The sequence below is a fragment of the Phalaenopsis equestris genome, unplaced genomic scaffold, assembly GCF_001263595.1.
Source record: "Phalaenopsis equestris unplaced genomic scaffold, ASM126359v1 Scaffold000604, whole genome shotgun sequence".
Lineage (NCBI taxonomy): Eukaryota > Viridiplantae > Streptophyta > Magnoliopsida > Asparagales > Orchidaceae > Phalaenopsis > Phalaenopsis equestris.
The window spans coordinates 95,547-115,320 of record NW_018165044.1 but is presented as its reverse complement, the minus strand read 5'-3'; the positions used below and the strand labels follow the sequence as shown (position 1 = coordinate 115,320).

General features: G+C 33.6%; 4 protein-coding genes across 8 annotated transcripts in view; 3 read left to right on the top strand and 1 right to left on the bottom strand.

The window, feature by feature from the left end:
• Positions 1-861, top strand: part of LOC110029795 (3-ketoacyl-CoA synthase 20-like) — a 4,224-nt gene extending 3,363 nt beyond the window's left edge. Inside the window, 1 exon segment of the mRNA XM_020732240.1 lies at positions 1-861. This exon segment is cut by the window's left edge and continues 22 nt beyond it. Coding sequence (XP_020587899.1) covers positions 1-569 — 569 coding nt within the window. The 3' untranslated portion in view covers positions 570-861.
• The window catches only part of LOC110029788 (MRN complex-interacting protein), a 32,038-nt gene extending 26,083 nt beyond the window's left edge, over positions 1-5,955 (top strand). Inside the window, exons 5-6 of the mRNA XM_020732221.1 lie at positions 5,321-5,449; positions 5,932-5,955. Of these exons, the coding sequence (XP_020587880.1) occupies positions 5,321-5,449; positions 5,932-5,955 (153 nt within the window). The remainder of the gene's footprint in view (positions 1-5,320; positions 5,450-5,931) is intronic.
• A 602-nt stretch (positions 5,956-6,557) lies between these two features.
• On the bottom strand, positions 6,558-7,334 carry LOC110029794. Its single transcript, XM_020732239.1, has one exon. It carries the CDS (start codon positions 7,303-7,305, stop codon positions 6,691-6,693), a length of 615 nt encoding a protein of 204 aa, XP_020587898.1. The 5' UTR covers positions 7,306-7,334; the 3' UTR covers positions 6,558-6,690.
• A 10,564-nt stretch (positions 7,335-17,898) lies between these two features.
• LOC110029789 (cyclin-dependent kinase F-4-like) overlaps positions 17,899-19,774 on the top strand; it is a 25,795-nt gene continuing 23,919 nt past the window's right edge. For all 5 annotated transcript variants that reach the window (XM_020732228.1, XM_020732226.1, XM_020732225.1 and 2 more), the window contains exon 1: positions 17,899-18,016. The gene's annotated coding sequence lies outside the window, so the exon portion shown is untranslated. The remainder of the gene's footprint in view (positions 18,017-19,774) is intronic.

Genomic DNA, 19,774 nt, shown 5'->3' with positions numbered 1-19,774 from the left:
CCCCTGCCGACCCCGCATCCGCCGCCGCCATGCAAGCCGACGACGATCGCGGCAGCACAGGCGTCGCCCTCACCAAACACCTCATCCGCATCGCCGGCGCAAGCCTCCGCACCCACATCTCCATCCTCGCCCCGCACGTTCTCCCCCTCTCCGAACTCCTCCGCCACGCCTCCCGCGTCGCAATCTCAATCCTCAAAGGCGAGCGCAAGGCCGCCGCGGCGCACGTGCCGGACTTCACCACCGCGTTCGAGCACATATGCATTCATGCGGGGGGGAAGGCGGTGATCGATGCGGTGGGGCGCATAATGGGGTTTGATGAGTGGGTGACTGAACCGGCTCGGATGTGCCTGCACCGGTTCGGGAACACGTCCAGCAGTTTGGTTTTTTACGAGCTGGGCTATTTTGAGGCGAAGGGCCGGGTCAGGAGAGGGGACCGGGTTTGGATGCTGGCCTTCGGAACTGGGTTTAAGGCCTGCAGCGTGGTGTGGCGCGCACTCGGGAATGCGCCGGTGGTGCCGGACAATCCGTGGAAGGATTGCATTCATAGGTACCCGCAGCGGTCTGTGTAGCGATTTTGGGCCCGTTTACTCTTTGGATTGCACGTTTTGCACTCTTATTCAAAAAAATAAGTTCTATTTTTACACCAAATGGGTCGAACCCCACGGGCCACGTTTCAAGATAAGTTATTTTTTCCTGAAACGCACAAGCTGTCCCAAACACATCCCAAGTTAAATTTTATGAAGATTTTCTTGGGTTATGCGGACTATGCTTAAAAATGATTGAGGTTAGTGACTTGAAAGAACTTATTAAAGTATGTAACATTTGATGTGAGTAGCTTTCATGGTTTGAATATATTTTTTATAGACAACTCATTAGATGGTATAGTACTATTATTATCTTTATTACAATTTTTCAAGTAAAAATAATGAAAGTTAAGTGGAATAAATCTATGGTCATGCCCAATACATGAACATTCAAGCCATGATATAAAAATTACGTGCTATGTTGCTAGCACTTTGATATTGAATCTATTATCTAGTGCCAATAAAGTTTTTGTTATATGTTGATTATCAACTTTCAAAATTTTGTTAGTTATGGAAAAAAGTTGGGATAAAGACATGCTAATTGTGTTAAATTTCTACCAAAAATATATGGTGACTCGTACAATGTTAGATCCGAAGACAAAATTGTTCGTGATTGAGTAAAGTGTTTGTTCTTTTACATGAAAAGTAGCTTAAGATGACTAAACTTGATTAAATAAAAGAGAACTATGTAAATGTTAGGATTTTGGTGGGTTTTGTAAGATAAATTAGACAATGACTTATTTAGAGTTAACAAAGAATATGTGATTAAAGATGATGATTTATTTAAGGTTATTCGACTTTATTTTTCTAAATAATGATTGCATAAATTATTTTCTTCTATAATTACATGCTCGAGGTGCAATTGAAAATATGATGAAAAAAAGACGAGTATTGCAATGATTGAGGTTACATATTTTTTTGTTAAGTTTGAAATAAGAAGAAGCATGAATTATTTCCTAATGTTGAACTTATCAAATTGTATGGGATAGAATAAAATATACTTGACTGTACACACTTTTATGGATTAAATATAATATTAGGGAGAATGCTAGTATGGATCACATGTTAGGTTACAATGAGTGTTAAGGAAAACAAGATTCATTTTTTGCAAAGATAGAACTTTCAAAAAAGGGGCAATTGCATAGTGACCGCCCGAAACTCCGTATTTACAAATCAACCACCCTCTTTCATTCATTTTTCAAGTTCTCATTCAAATATCAAAATGAATGGTAAAACCCCAACCCATATTTTTCATTTCTTATCATTCTAGTTAGATCATGGCACGGATGCATGCATCAACACGGTAGTTCAAAAAAATCACCTAGGTGATTAATTTGTAAACATTGATGTTTCAGCTGGTCTGTATGTAATTATCCATTAAAAAAGATAATGCAAGTCATACTATGTCATAAATGGTTGATACATCTTACATTGCTAAAAAGTATCAATTGCTTATGATTATGATGCAAAATCATTGAAATTATTTCCAGCGAACTCTATGGAAGAAATTAAGAACACAACTCATGTTTCAACTGTTCATCATTAATAAATTGATATTCAAACAAAGAAAATATTAGTATAGGAGATTAGTTATATTTTGTATAGTATAACACACATCTAGTGAAAATTGAATTCATGTTGACTTTGCATACAATTCATTTGCCAATAGGTATATATGCATGTAGTGGCAAAGCTAGAAATGTTTCAAAGAGGGCACATAATAGTTTTTTTTTTTTTTTTTCAAAATTCCCTTGAAATTTTCATCCAAGCAAGGGATCGATTTAGCGGTTTGGTTTTTAAAAAAAGTTATTTGAATCTATTAATATAGGAAGGAGAAGTATATAATACTCCAGATAGGCTTTGAGCTTATCATAGACAACAACATTGGTCGAATATAAAGTAATAATGAGGAAGAAAGATCAAAGGAAAAAAGATGGGTACAATCTTGCATTTAAACTAAGGGAATGCTAACCATGAAGCATATTTATATCATAGAAATTTACCTGACAAGGATCCTCCGTTGAGTGCTAACCCACCTATTTATAATGAATGACAATGAAAAAATAGGAATTAAGTTGTTTATATGGATGTCTTTCCAAAAAAAAAATGTCAAGCCACCAATGTTTTGGGTGCAAATCGGAAGTTCAACATTGGATTAATAGGGATGAAAAATACAAACAAAGCCAAGAGACACGGGAGAATATTTTTTTTTTTTAAATTGCTGGCTTTTATACACAAATGTTTGGTATATCCCAAAAGAGGAATAGTAGGAAACCAATCCAACCTCACAACAAATTAAAAAAAATGTTCTTTTCATGTCATTTCAATGGAACCCGACAAGATAATATTATAAAGTAGTAATAATTTCATCAATCAAAAGCTTAAAAAAAATATTAAAAACATTAAAACAGACAAAATCTCATGATTAAAAATTTTAAAAAAATATATATATCAAGTGAAACAAAAAAGAACAAATAATGGGCCTGAAACCTTTAATAGCTTGAGAAGGGGGTGAAGAGAATGAGAGACAAAGATAAACCTTTTTTAAGAACAGCGACATCTCACTTTTCCTCTTTTGGAAAGTTTCCTCATTGATGGAGTTGAAATGGAGTGACGGTATATCTTTCAACTCTCTCTTTCACTCTTTCTCTCTCTTTTGCTCGCTCATTTTTTGCTTTTTTTCCCTCCGTTTCTTTTTACAAGAGGGAGAAACTTGGTGGGCCGAAGGAGATCTGACAATGCCTATGTAGATTTAACAATAATTGACAACGACCACATCATTGGAACCACTCACACTTCTTTCCTAAGCTCCTTCAAGTAAAGCCCTGCTTCCATCCAAATTAAACAATGAAATCCTAAAAGCAAAGCAGTCAATGTAACAAAATTCACGCAATCAGTGCGAATAAGAGTCCAGTGCATGGAAAAATGAATCAGAAGACCTATTATTTTCTAAAAAGTTTTGAGTGTGTGTGACTCTATTTGAACTTAGCCAACGACCCTGAAAGCACTTGAATTGAGGTCATTAAGTTAGCAAAATCCTTAATAAACTACTTATGAAAGGGTCTAACAAATCCTGTGCGGTTATGAAAATTATGCTCCAAATGATAAAAATGCCCCTCCTTAAAAAGTTATAAATAAAATCTGCTCGCTTTTTTTGAACTTAGCCAACGACCCTGAAAGCACTTGAATTGAGGTCATTAAGTTACCCATATCCTTAATAAACTACTTATGAAAGGGTCCAACAAGTTTTGTCTGATCTGGCGGTTATGAAAATTATGCTCCAAATGATAAAAATGCCCCTCCATAAAAAGTTATAAATAAATCTACTTGCTTTTTTTGGAGAAAGAGGGCATGAAGAGGAGATGTGAAATTCCAAAACCTACTTTAGAGAGAATACCTAACGAGTAACCACCAGGCTTTGTAACCACAGGTTACTGTCGAACACTGCCAGCCATCACCACCTATTGTCATCGATCATTGGTCATTGATTACCATTACTGGTAACAGTAGTAGTCATACTACGATTGTGTTAAAGTTTTTTAACACATATATTTTTAGCTATATAAAAACAAGTCTGGTTTTTAGTGTAAGATTGTAACCTTATCATGGGAGAAGTGACTTTTTTTTTTCCTTAAAGAATTTTTTTCTCGTTACAATTTAGGTGCCTCTCTTCGTTATATTTTCATATGTATATGTGTATGATAAATTTTTTTATAATGCTAAAATGATCAATCACTACTCTGTCGCCTTGAAATTTATGACAATCAATAGTTTTGCATTGTATATGAAAAAATGAAGTTCGATTTATAGAAGTCTAACTTATTCAATTACTAACATATGCAATACAAGAGCTTCTCACTCTAATACTCACCATTCTAAGGCAAATTTCTGAAGTCTAGGATGTCATGCCTCTACTTTATTTCCCAATGATATAGATCACTCAACCAGCAGAAGAACTTACTTTGCACCTCTTAAAGATCATATATGAAGAATGGAGGCATCTTGAAATTGGATTCTCCGACTTTTACATGTGGTTCGATAACCAATGGTAGTGCAAATTAATTGGAAGGATGTAGTTACCTCAAAATTCATGAATTTAGATACACATTTATCACCGCCTCAACGCATTGAAGTTCTTCCTTAAGTTGTTGAACTTCTTGACACTAATAGTGTTGGCATCAATTTTTAGATGTCACGTGTGTATGATGTCTACACAAATGACTCAAAACTACTAATTACTCATTTGTATTGTTCTTCATCTCTAGACATCCATCTAGGCATCATGGTATGTGTTCAAGGCATAGAAACAATGTCAACAGTGATTCAGCCTTACCCAGGAGAGCTCACTAATTACCCATATTAATGTTTATAGACCATGCACCATTGACCGACCTTCGATATACCCAGTGATTTAGAGAATAAATATTACATTTAGAGCTTTTCACGATTTAGCAATACACGCTAGGTATTTTATGCAAATGTGTGTATCGTTCAAGTAATATTAGAACATACCCAGTGATTTAGAGAATAAATATTACATTTAGGGCTTTTCATGATTTAGCACTACAACGCTAGGTATTTTATTCAAATGTGTGTATCGTTCAAGTAATATTAGAACTTAATTATATTTTTTGTACATAAATAATTTTATGCCCTAAGCTTCTTATATACTTCGGTTAGTGCGTTTATGCTTAGTTTCAGAATGTCAAATATTGCTATTTCTCGTGATGGTTTAGGATGGTCGAGGCAAAGGAACGGACTTCTATGCAATTATTTCCTTCAGATATGCAGGCTGTTGTGAAGCAAAGCAAAGCTCTAGAGAAGGAATTGCTGTCTCTCGAACTGAATCTTTCTTTCATGAACAAGTAATAGAATGTATTGTAAGTACCTAAAACTGATCATCACATCACAGTAGGGAACTTACCTTTGTTTATTTTGCCTTTGCAGTCGACTTTGTTCTTAGTGCGTGTTGCTATAACCATTAAATAACAACAGATCACATGCTTGCTCTATAGCTCTTTATTCCTGTAACTTGACAAAAGACATAGTTTGTAAACAATTATGGAATAGAAAGTGTTTGCTACTTGTAGATTAATTCATGGAACAATAAAGTAATCAATTATTGATCAACTGGCGAGAAGAATTCTGAACAAACAAAACAAATATAAGAGCTTGGAAACAAAATGATGAATTGATGAATCAAAAGGAACAACTCTTAGAAGAGATTTAGCATATCTATTGTGGTAACATGTGAAGCACAATCATCTCGCATTAAGCACTGTCTTATGCGCGCTCAATATTCGGCTGGTTTTCTGCTAATTATGAATCATTACATTTTATGATGCAGCTGTACGAGAAAGAAAGATTATGAGAATTCTTGCACAGGTCAATTAAATCACAATAACATAGGAAATAGTGCTCAGTCTGGCTAATTTATGTGCATCAATTGTGAGCCCCACGGGCATTTACATCCTTTTTGCTGCCTTAATCCTGATAACTAGTGATTTCTCTACCTCCTTTGGTCTATTTAACAAGTGATAGCAAGAGCGAAATTTGTCTTTCGCTGCTAAGCAGTGATTTCGATTCATGCAGAACATATATCATTTTAAGAAGAGCACATCAGAGTTTATGAAATTTATAGCAGATGGTAAGTTGTAGAACATGTATAATTTATCCCTGATACAGTACTTTGTATTCATAATTCTGTTGAACAAACAAATTTCAAATCTTTTTTGTGCCATTGTTTTTCCACATTAATTGAGCGGTTCGAAAATCCTTACAATCACGGGAGTGAATATCTCGCTATCACAAGACATTCTAGACTATCTCAAAACTCTCGTATAATGAAATGCTGTTTTTAAGTTCAGGGTCTCTTTAAAGGTAGATCTTCCATGGAAACCCTAAAAATGTGTTTTGAAAGAAAAGAACAATCCGAAATTTTCATGAAATAATGTTAGAATTTCAATATGAAAATATATTGCAAGAAGAAACTAACGCTTCTCAGGTACAAAGACCGAATATAATTGATCTACAATCAAATAATACCACCACATTAAAAAACTGAAGTTCAAACAAAAAAAAAAAAAAACAAATAGAGAAGTGCAACTCAAGTCAACAACTTCCTCGGCGAAATCCGACGAACTATAGCGCCGGCAGCACTGCCACCAGCACTCCCCTTCTGCCCAGCTGGCCATCTCCGGCTACGAGTGCGAGAGGAAACACTAATTTCGACCTCCCTATTCTCCATCTTCTCCGGAGAAACACTATCCATCTCCTCACTCCGAACACTCTTGCTCTTCTCCTCAACAGCAACCTTCTCAAATTCGTCCATCAGCTTTCTCGCCCTCTTCTTCTTCGGAGGCGGTGATGGTGTAACGGGAGCGACCTCTTCTGAAGACTTGGTCTGCTCCGAATCAAGAGATTTCAGTGAGGAAGGTTTCACGCCGAAGCTACGAATCTTATCGCCAGCCTTCTTTCTGCGAGTACGATCTTGCTGCACCCTGAGCTTCTTGATGGATCCCTCGATGCGGCCCTGGAGGCGATTGCGCTGGAAACTGAGTCCGCCCATCGACCAGTGCGCTTCATTGGCCCAGGAGAGGAGAGGATCCATGACAGGCACAGGAGGATCCACGCGCACGTCGTTCAGCTTGACGTCGGAGAAGAAGCGCGGTCGAGGGAGACTGCTCCCATAGAACTTCCCGGGTCCCAAAGCCACAACCATGTAGATTAGACGGGGATCGTGAAAGGTAGAAGATCTTCCCGGGTCCCAAAGCCACAACCATGTAGATTAGATGGGGATCGTGAAAGGTAGAAGATCAGGAGAGGAGAGGTTTGATGTGTGCGATCGGAGTTGGGGGGTATTTATGCGGAGTAAAGATTTGGCGGGAATTTTTGGCGCGGGATTTTTTTGGCGGTATAGCGGTGGGAAATTGAAGAGCGCGCGCTTGGAAAGAGATTTATTCCCGCTCTTTTTTATTAATTTATAATTTAAACAATTTAAATATCTTTAAAATAAAAGGCAATTAAGTGATTCTTAAATTCTTTTTTTTACATTTATCTAATTTAAAGGGAGTGTTTGGAAGCATATATTTTAAGAGGATGAATGATTGAAAAAATAGGAAGTTAAATCTGATTCTGTTCCATCCATTTTTTTGTTTGTTCCATCTATTTTTGAAGATGTACATCCGAAAAAGCCATCTAGGGATCTCGAAGCAGTTTGACGGTCAAGATCAAATGCTAGTTTGTATGAAACCGATTAGTTTGAGTGGTCATAGACGATCACCCATCTTAGGTTGACCGACTGAAGACCTATATAGGCAGACCGAAAGTAGAAAACCTTTCCCAACTAAGCTGAGGATTGGCATCTCCACCAACCTCGCACTTATCATTATACACTGTCTCAAAACTCCAATTCAAAATCACCAAGAAACTGGCTAGCCAACCAACTCGCACTTATCATTATACACTGTCTCAAAACTCCACTTCAAAATCACCAAGAAACTGGCTAGCCACACTGGGGATGGCTACGTATCACACTCAAAGCCGACCGACTTCCTAAGGAAAAGATCGCCTTCACCCAAGAAAAATAGTAAGTCGATGCCAACTTGGTCGATCAATTCAAGAACTTCTCGAGGCCTATGAATATCAAAAGATGCCTCAATCAGTTACAAATACAAAAGAACACGAAAAAAAGATAATAATATTATTGTAATCCTCTCATTAAAGCAAAGACATATATGTAATTTTCTACTCAATGACTTTCTATTCCCTAAAAATTGGAGGTCCAGTGCATACAAAAGGGGTTTTTTGGCTCCAATGTTCTCTTGTAACATTTACTTACATATATAAAATGGGTTGAAGAGCCCGGAAACACTCAATTCAACTCTATACTTTCATTATATCTATTTGTGTCGCTCTATTTCTCTCTCTGATTTCTATCATCATGATGTTCGATCATCTCAGGATAAATTTGAATTGAAGAGAAGAGAACTCTAAATTTATTAAATTGGAATATTTGATAAATTTAAAATTTTAATTTGAAGAGAAAATAGTTAGTATAGAATGTCAGCACACTGAATTAAGCACTATTCTGAATTTAACAATCCAGCACAGCCAAACACCCTCAAAATATTATAATGGACTCAAAAATCCGAGGTCCATCGCGCCTTCGCTGCTCTCCCTTCCATTTCGCAGCTCTTCTGCTTTCAAGTTCTTACATCGATTTGTAGTTGTCAATCAAGAATTTGTGATAGACAAGAGGAAGGGATGGGATTGGTTGATTCGCCGGCTACGGGAATGGCGGAGCAACTGGAGTGGGATGATCTGGAGAGCAGTTTGTTGGAGGTGAATGGCAGAGGAAGCGCGAAAAGCACCGAGCACATCCGAATCTGATCCATCTTGGCTTCCCTCAACTATGTGCTTCCGGGGTATGGCGAGGAAGTTATTGCAGTAACTCTGATCTCTCGATGTTATATATTTTTATAATTAATCATAATCGAGGCGGCTGGAATGCCTGAATTTGACGATCTGTTCCTGCTTTGATTTTCTTATATAAAATAAGTGAATTTAAATGAGCAGCATACCGATGAGCGTTGAGTTTTCTTTATCGAGTGTTCTTGTTTGCTTACACAAATAGATCTGTGTAAGAAGGGGTGGATCACCAGCTATTGCCTAATTTGGTTTTTATGTGATGAATGCTTCTCCAAACCAAACTGTGGCAGCATTGGAATTTAGAGTCAAGTTGAAGGATCACTTCTATCCAAGTAAATGAATTGATTATTGAAATACATTTGTATTACATCAAATTTGAATTAAGTGAAATGTGATCTTTGATTGAAGTAGATCAAAATTAAATGAAAAGGCATGTACATACATTTTTATAAATATGCACATATCTGTAAGTATTTAAAATTTAAATTAATGTATTATATTCAAATGTTGTGGATAGACTTTGTTGAATAAAAAATATCATATGGATCACACCCTAGGAGCGGAACATTGGTCAGATGAGAGTAATAGAGAGAGAGAAAGAGAAGTAGAGTGCACGATAATACAACTTCTTCTTGAAGAAATCATCCCTTATTTATAGATCATAGAGGGTGTCTCCGAAGTTACATGTTTGTTCATATTTTAATATGAACGTTACAAATAATTAATGCACCATTATACCTTTACATATTTGTAACTAAATTTGAAATTCTTTGATATTTGTAATCGATGTTTCGTATTCATAAATGTTTAAAGTTGGGTATTAATGGCCCATTGATGTTAGCATTTGATTGTCTCATAATCATTTGATCAGTTGGAAAGCCTTTTTAAGAGAACCCTCCATAGAGATCTTCTTATCGTTGAGATGAACTTAGACCATCAGGTTGGAAAGCCTTTTTAAGAGAACCCTCCATAGAGATCTTATCGTTGAGATGAACTTAGACCATCAGGTTGATGGTGCGTCGCCGTAATTTGAGGGGTAGCTCTTCTTCGGACAAGTGGTCATCATAGAGGATTAAAAAGACGTTATAGGGAACGATCATTTGGTTCTATTTGGGAAAAATCTCATAGTTAGTTGAGGGAGTTGATTACACATGACTTTCTCTCAGATCAGGTTCATAATGTGTCTTCACTAGAGTGTGCTTTCCTTTGGTCGGTCCATTATTCAAATCAAATGAAATGATGTTTGACGCCTCTATCTTTCAACTATTCTGATGTAGTCTTTTCGTATATTCTTAACGATCCATTGAATTTCTTCATGATTCGTGTGATCACATTTTCATAGTACATATTTAGTTTCATGATTCTCCAATATAGTTGAAAATGACAACTGCAATAAGAATAAGAGAAAATGAACAAATTATTTATTACTGCATAATAAATACTTCTAACAATTGTACTCACTTGATTTCTATGTCAGTATTGCCTATAACTATGGCGTGGACATCATTTTTCTATCACTATTTCTGAATTTTCTACTCTTCAGTTGGTTTTACAAAGGGATAGTGATTGCGAACGGTAAAAAACCGACAAACAAGGAGGTTATGTTGAGAGCCTTTGGGGTCTCAACTGATAAAATCTACCCTCATGTGGGCAAGAAAATGAAGAAGCCTGAGAGCACTTTGTCGGCTCTCAATGATTGCGAACGGTAAAAAACCGACAAACAAGGAGGCTATGTTGAGAGCCTTTAAGGTCTCAACTGATAAAATCTACCCTCACGTGGGCAAGAAAAAGAAGAAGCCTGAGAGCACTTTGTCGGCTCTCATGAAGAAATCTATGGAGGTGAATTATTATACTAAATTCTTTAGTTGAAGTAATAGTTTCAAATTCACAAAGTTTATTTTCTTAGTTAAGATATCCTTGATGAACTAAACATAACTAGGCATCCATTAAACAACTTCAATAGAGGAAATGTGAATAGTTATATTTTCAAAAACCTCTATAAATCTAAAAAAATTATTGGACCAACTTTTGTTTTTGAAGTCTATAACAGAAACTTTATGATGGTCCTTCAACTTCCTTCTTAATTAGTCTTTATTCTTTCAAGTTTTCTACAAGCTGTTCATTAGGTTCTCAAATTTAAAGTTAGGTTTTTCTAACTTGTACTCCTCTCCAGTTAACTCGTGTACATTCTTTCCCCTTATTCTTATGGAGCATCTATGTGTTGCTTGGTAAATTCTCCTGTATCCTATTATTTGAAGAATTTCCAAACTACCCTAATTAATTTTCAATGTTCCTAATAGTCATAACTTAAACTTATAATTAATTTTTCTTCTTACATCATAAATTCTTCCAAAGATAAATTCTTCTCTTTAAATTGATTGTTTAAGGTGAAAACTTAAGGATATTTACATTTAAGATTGGAAAAAAAAATATTTTGCTTGTTCTATTTGCCTAAAAGGTTTGGTTGGTTATTAGGCCAATTATTATTCCTAATATTTTGATTATTATTATAGTAAAAAGTAGTGTAATTTTTTTTACTTGGATTTTAAGTGTTTAAGTGGAGATTATTTTGTCTATTTGTGATTAAATTTATTGATTCTACATTTGGAAGGCAAGGTTCACATATTGGTTCATAAATGTTTTCCTCAATTATAGGTGCTACTTGACTCTAATTTGAGTGTAAGTTGATTAATTTCTAAAAAAATGTAGCTATATGTGCAGTTAATATAAGTAACACGTTTACATGTTATGGACACTAGCCACATTTTAAGGGCTAACCTATTATGAAAGCCATTGGCAATTATTTGTAAATATTTCTTCAATCAAGGCATGACTCAAGCTTAGATAATTGAGATCCACCAACTATAACATCTCTGATTAATCTCAATTATCTTACTATCTCATTATAAAAAGTTTGAATAATTAATTAATGAGGAAGGGCCAAGTGTTAAAAATTTCTTAATAACTCTTTCTTCCAAGCTAGATAGATTGAATTGTTATTTAGTTGGGTAAATGAGATTATGCCATTTTCAAACTTAACAATCTTATTAGAAAAAAATTAGAAAATATTTGGCTAATAATTTTTGTGCTAATGCAATCCACACTGATTGAGCTTGGGAGTAGTAAATTAAGTGACATCTTACTTTATCTTTTAAGTCTAACAACATCATCAGACACCACGTATGCTTGAACCTTGTAAACATTTATAAAAAAAACTTAATGTATGAATGTTCATATCTTATATAGGTGATCCCTATATTAAGGGTTTAAACTATTTGAATTACAGTTTGTTCGAGTTTAAAGTTATTGGCTTAGATAGTTAGTCTATTAACAATTTGATTAACTCAATCTAACAAAAGGTTGGAAAAATCTCTAGGTAGTCTATTTTGGTTATTTTCATTTTATGGATTAGCCATTTTTTAAAACTAATTTTAATCCTTTTTATTTTTTCTAATTTATTTACAATTACTTTTTAATTTCAAGGTCTAAAAGCATAATTTTTAGGTTTTTTTTTTCTTTTCATGAAATAAGTTATGGAATGGACATAAATAATAATGATAATTATCCCATTTAGTACTAAAAATTACTTTATAACAACTATTTAACTTATCAACATAGAGATAAGAAGAAAAAAAAAATTTTCAAACAAAGCAAACTATCAACGTTGCAACACTATAATACCAGCATCATTGCACTACTAAGATGGCATTGCTGCACTAAACACAAATTGAACAATATCATTCAAATTAACTAAGAGGAATGATAAATAAGATGTCATAATTAAGTAACTACACAAGTTCTGAATTAAAACATTTATATTTAATATTAACTTAACAAAATTTGATCGTCAATCCTTAACAACAATGTTAAAAATCTAACCAAAACTTATAATGTATTCAAGTGCACGTGATGTTCTAAGGAATAAAGTGATCAGTTGGGTATCATTCCCACGAGGATTAATTTATATGTTTTTATTAAGTACTAAGTTGATGTATCTAAATTAAATCTAACTATTATGTAAAAGATAATAAACTTTTTAAAAATCAAATTTAGCAATATAATTAAGAAGAAATCTAAATTTATGATTATCTAAAACCCCTTCAATTAAAGATGTGCAAAGTTTTTCAAATTTTAGTTGTCAATCAATGACACAATTATTTTTAAATCTCCATCAAGAGTTGAGAGACCCTACCATCTTATTACTAATTAGATATATTTATATCCTAATTAATTCATATGATGGAACTGATTAAGGTTCTTACTCGATTGTAATTCTCCAATGACTATATGTCGAAGCACCTGAAGAAAAGTTTGTTCCACCCAACTTGTTCCGCTTGATTTCTATCAAATTAGCAAGATTACAATAAGTTGTGAAATATTCTTGGTCAAAACATATTTAAATTAAGTTTTAAGTGAAATAAAATAACTATTTAAACATTTCATTCATAATTTCTAACACAATTTACTTGAGAATTTTAGATAGATCATATATCTTGAGGAAAATCATTTAATTCCTAGACATGCTTTATGAAAACAACAAAATTACACGATAAAACATAAAAAAATTGCTTAAGGAAGAAGATATAGAACTAGATTTTTCCATTTGAGACTAAATCTTCTTATTGTCAGATTCATTTGCATGATTTCCACACTTTTACATACACGCACGCACACGCACAATATTCACTTTTTACAAAAGTCACTTAGTATTCTATCTATACTTCACATTTACTCGTGTCCCTAAATCGAATTGCTTTAAATCTGAAATTAAAATCCTTATGGCTCCATCTCAAACCAAATTCCCCGCGGGCTGCGTGTCAGGATAAGCAGCTTATCCTGAAACGCACAAGCTGCCCCAAACAGACCCTTAGCTAACTTTCTTTTGGTACTTCACCCATATAACATTTCATATGGGAGGAATTCATTAATAATCAACATTAAATCCTTATGGCTTTAAATCCGCTCCATAAATCCTTATGGCTCCATCTCAAACCAAATTGGAACTATTCAGACAGTTCGTCACATTAAGGCACTATTAACTTGCACTGCAATGTTGTTTAAGTAACATTCCGCGGTGCTCTAATATAGTGTTGTACTACAAAGTTCTTTGGTTTTAGGCCCATTTTCTTGATAGGTTAGCACTATGACATAACATTACTGGCACGACAAAGCTCGACTCACATAGCTTCAATGCCAAAATATGGTTAAATGGAGCATACTCTTGAATTTTATTTCATATCAGCACTATGACATAACATTACTGGCACGACAAAGCTTGACTCACATAGCTCCAATGCTAAAATATGGTTAAATGGTGCATACTCTTGAATTTTATTTCATATCTGTCTCTACTAACACTACTATGCCACTTATATATTAGTACTACATTGCTATGTTCACAAGTTTTGGCCCTAAATTGGGTCCTATGGCAACAATGTAGTGGTGCTATCCATGCAACTTTTTTGAGTTGTGCTTTTTTTGAATAATTTTTGTCCCAAAAAAAGTACATAATTAATGCAAAAAAGTCACTAAATATAATTGTAAGTGCCATCTTTTTTTGAATATGTAAGTGCACATATTTTTTTCAAGTAATAAAATAGTGAATATAATATCATTGTCGTGAGGATCAAACTAAATGTTTTTTAGATTAATTACTCACATTTCAAATCTTAATTTTATCCAACAATTTGAAATTTATATTTGAAGAAAATGTTTTAAAGTAAACCCATACTAAACAAATTATTTTTTATGAGTTTTCTATTGAGAGATAATACTCTAAATTAATTATTTTCTTATAGTGAAACAAAACAAAAATATAATTAACCTAATTTTAATTTAGTGTTATTAATAAAAATTCAATATCATTCCTTCTTCTCTTGAGATAATATAGGAAATCTAATTAATTATATTTACTAAAAATTTCCTTCATACATATTTACTAAGAAATAATATAAAAAATCTAATCATTTATATTTACTAGGAAATCAATATCATACCTTTTCTATTCCAAAATTACTCTATAAACTCAAAGATTTATTTGATTTACATATAGGTCTTACAAAGTTTCAAGAAGTGATAAGCCAACCCACTAAATGAAGATTAATGGTCCGTTTGGGGCAACTTATTTGATGCAGTGACGTTTCGAAAACACACCTGACATGTTTGGGTAAACTGCGTTTTGGTAGCTTATGCGTTTTCAAAACGCCAAACACAGCGTTTTCAGATAGGTGCGGTGACAACTTTCTGGCAGCGGTCCGGGTCTGACTTTTCCAAAAAAAAAAAAAATTTGTAATAATCATCGCACATAGTTTATCAGCAGATTATTTAATAAGATGCAGCTGCCCCGAACAGACCCTAAGTAAACCAAAATAATTTTAAAATTTTTTATCTTACCAAGCAACATGAAAAAATGTATTTCATCTTTTATAAGTTAAAAGAATGGTATATTTTATGTAATATGAAAGATTTGGATGGTAAAGTTTAGATGTTGGATGTGTTAATACATAGTAGTTGGGTGGTACGGATTTAAATGCCTCTTTTAAATTAAATCAAATAAGGCTATAAAAATATCTAAATAATTTGTGCTTAAAAAATGTAATTCTAAAATTCTAAGAATATGTAGAAAACATTTCTAATTTTGTTTAATATTAAAAGGAGGATAACAATTGATAGTGAAAATATTTTAAAGCACTATTTGATTTTGTTTTTTATTTTTATTAATTTTTTTAAATATAGTTTTTGGTTGATTGTAAATACAAATTATAGTTTTGAATAGTGATTTATTTTTATTAATATATTTGTGCACAAAATTATATGAGGAAAGTTTTGAAAATTTTAGATTAATATTAATTTTTAAATATGATTAATTAAGAAAAAAATCTAATAACAAATCAAATTTATTATTTCTAAAATTTAATAAATTTCAAGAAATTAAATGAGTTCTGTTATGATATATAAAAAAGAAATTATTTTCATATATCACACAAATCTTTTATATACATACATGACTTGATATATTAGACAAATAAATAAAAAATGTGTGATGTTTATGAACATGAACTCTTAATTAAACATGTGCGATCCATCAGCTTGTGCCTTAAATCCCGAGTTTAGGCCATAACCTCCTCTAAAGCCTAAGAGCCAATTTTGAGTGACTTTTCAACGACTTTCTGCTTTGAAGAGCAAGTTATGGAGTGTTTGGGAGCCCATATTTTAGCTGCATTTCTTAATATCTTATTCACAAAATAAGGTTTTTGCGAACGACTGGGCAGTGCTGGGTTTCGTGGAACGAACTATGGTGGATGGGTAAATTACACTACTACCCTTTAACCTTTTCTATTATTTCCATGTTTTATGTGCAATATCTTTCTTGATCTTTGTGGCTACTCCCCCATCTTCTCTGCGAGCATCGTGTGTTGGAGTTTTATGTGACATACTAGTGAGCAACTTTTCTTGTTTGCCTTCCTACACTCAAATCACTTATATGTATCTCATTTTTCCTCTTTTGTTTTGGTCACACAAATAAGCTTTCTTTTGCCCTGCTCTCATTTTTTTCTTCTCAATTGTCTGATTTTCAGAATCTGATCTTCTCAGTGCAAGTACGTGTTTGATTGTTTGTTTAGTTGTGCTTTCGACACTATTTGGATTTTGCATTCCATGCTATCTACTTCAAATTTGCATTACATAAATCCTAATATATATATATTTTTTGTTTTATTGCATATGTAGTCTAATTTGTCAATGAAACGTAACATATTATAATATCATGAAAAATGAGTTCAAGGTCATAAAGTACTGCAAGAGTATTGTACTGCGGTTTTGGTATGCATTGTTCGGAAACATTTCAAGGAAAATAAAAACCGGTATGAGAACAGATTTTATTGATGTCACAAAAAAAAATGATATATGAAGATTGCAATTTTTTTTGATGTGCTGATGATATGAAGGAATTTATTCTTGATAGTGAATAATATGAGTGTAAACGAGCCGAACACGAGCGAGTCCAGACTCATTTATATTTCGAGCTCAAAAAGTGTGTTCGTGTTCGACTTGTTTGCTTGACGAGCCGAACACGCGCTGTTCACGAACAAAGAGTTATTTTGACAACCCTAATAACGTAGCCATAAGATGTTAACGATTGGGGCAAGATTTAAAACATCATTTGAATCTAATTTAATAATTTTTATTCTATTTTCTTAATTAATACTTTTGATTTATTATAAATCTTAGTAGCATTCTAGTCTATTAAATACAACTCATCAATATATATATATATATAATTCATTAGTAGTATTTCGAGCCAAAACTAGCCAAGGACTAACGAACAAAAAATTTGTTCGTGTTGTTCGTATTTAACTTGTTAACTTAGCGAACGAGTCGAACACGAGCTTCTTAACGAGCCGAACACGAACTGTTCGCGAACAACGAGCCATTTTGACAGCCCTAGTGAACAAACTAGATACGATGTTATGGACATAAAATTATTCTAAAAATTTGATCGTTTGGACACGAAAAAGAATATCATCATAGCTTCCTTATTGTTACTATAGTTATGATTATTATGTGTAAAATAATTTCTTAAATTGATGTATTGATCATTTTTTGTAGTGTTAACGTTATTTCTATTATTTTATTATAATTATTTGAAAACCTACAATCATTCAATAAATTTATATCTAGAAGCGTATAACTTTATTAACAAATATTTTTCTTAAATAGCAATAAAAAATAATTGGAGATCCAGCTTTTAAATATTCCCTCCGGTGCACGCTAACGTCATTACCTAATATCTGCCATTATTGCGATCCCGGCTAAGCAAAACTCTTCAGCAGGGACGCCTTATCCGAGTCTCTTCATGATAATATTATAAATCGGAAGCCTCCCCGAAGTCACCGCAAACCTTCTTTATTTCATCTCGTGTTTGTTTCTGCGTACGTTTCGGCCCTGGAGTCGAAATCAGCTGGCAGCCGGAGGCGAGGAAGGTTATGCAGGAAGGCGTCCAGGTATCGGTTTCAATACTCTCTTTCGCTTGGAATTGTGTATCATATGTTCGTTCTGCTTGGATCGGTGGCGGCATACTCTCTTTCGCTTGGAATTGTGTATCATATGTTTCGTTTTGCTTGGATCGGCTCGGTGGAGTTTAGGGTTATTCTTAGGCAGGATTACTAGGGTTTTTAATGACATATCGGCAGTAGTAGATGTCTTGAATTAGGGTTTCGAATTGTTTTAGGGGTATGGATTTTTCTCGGCATCAAATCGGCGAGTCATTAGACATGCGTTTTCTTTTCCGCTTGTGTGAGTTTAAAGCGTTGAAATTGGATTTATAGAGTAATTGTGAAAAAGGGATTGGCAGATTTTTTAAGCTAGTGACGTGTGTAATTTGAACGATAATCTCTGAAGCTGAATGCCACGATAAAATTCCAGTTCGTTTTATATTTATACTGGGGATGCAAAGAGTGGAAATATTAATTTATGTGAGAATTTGGCCGAGCACCTTGTACGTTGTAGGAGGGCAATAAAATCGGATGGGAAATAGCATTAAAATTATTGATTATGGATTGCAGAGCTGTTCTCTGCAAGGATATATAATTTTATTGATCATGGATTATATAACCATCATAAGCAATGAATGTTTAATCTACTGCATGAGATTTGAGATTTGATATTCATAGTGCAGCTGCAAGTGGAAATGAATAGCAGAACCTTAATCGAAAAATAGTAGGGTTCACTGGGTTTGCTGAAGCAAATTAGTATGATTACTGCTCATGTCAAAATTTTCAGTAATACTGCAATACAAGAGCTTGTTGAGCTTCTTTTACCTTCGTTGAAGGAAGTTTACTGTTTGGAAGCTTTATGATGTGAGATAAAATGCATTTATTTTATTATTTCATCATAAAGGTGGAAAGGAAATTGTATTTGACTATTATTTTTTAATACTTTGTTTGCTATGTGCATGCGTAAGTGTTAAGTTTTTCTGTAGGTAGAAAATCGTCTTTTATGAGTATGGGAAATATTTGATGTTGCATATGAAAGCAAACAAATAGAGTTATATTATTCATAGCAATGGTGCACATGCTGTTTTATTTTCCTTGATGAACTGTGGCAAGTCTCTTGGTTGGTAATGTTCTAATTTTAGATTTGATTTGGTATACAATATATTTTTTTTGTTGCCAATTATTATGGAACTGCTTTTGTAATTCAGGATATTGATCTCGTTGGATTTGGTAGTAGTTTGGACCAGGTAACTTGGAACATTGTCAAGCTATGAGTGGAATCTACATATATATGGTTAACAAAATCATCACTATATCAATATCCCAACTATTTGGTGTTGGATTTTTGAATCTTAGTTCATTTTTGCTTAGTGTCGCATGGGTGATTGAAATTTTTTACATCGCTACTTTGGCACAAGTTTAAACCATTTTTTTTTATTTTACCTAATTTTTGTTTTTCCTAGTTGTTCTACATTAATTATCTACCATCCTTAGTGCATCCTTTATCTTTTGTTGTACATAGTCGAACCATATAAGTTTATTTGCTTCTTATATTTATTAGTTCTATTCCGGGACATCTCTCATGTAATCTTTTTTCACTCCATCATCTTAGTTTTTGTCACATATTCTTCTTAATACTCTCATTTTTGCCATATTCAACTTGGCTATTAATAGGTTTTTAATTGCTATCATTTATATCCATATTGTGCCCCTATTTTAGTTCATGTATACTTTGCCTTAACACTCCATGATAATCTTCTTTAGCAC

Coding starts and splice junctions, on each gene's coding strand:
- LOC110029794 (XM_020732239.1), bottom strand. CDS start 7,305: ATGGTTGTGGCTTTGGGACCCGGGAAGTTCTATGGGAGCAGTCTCCCT.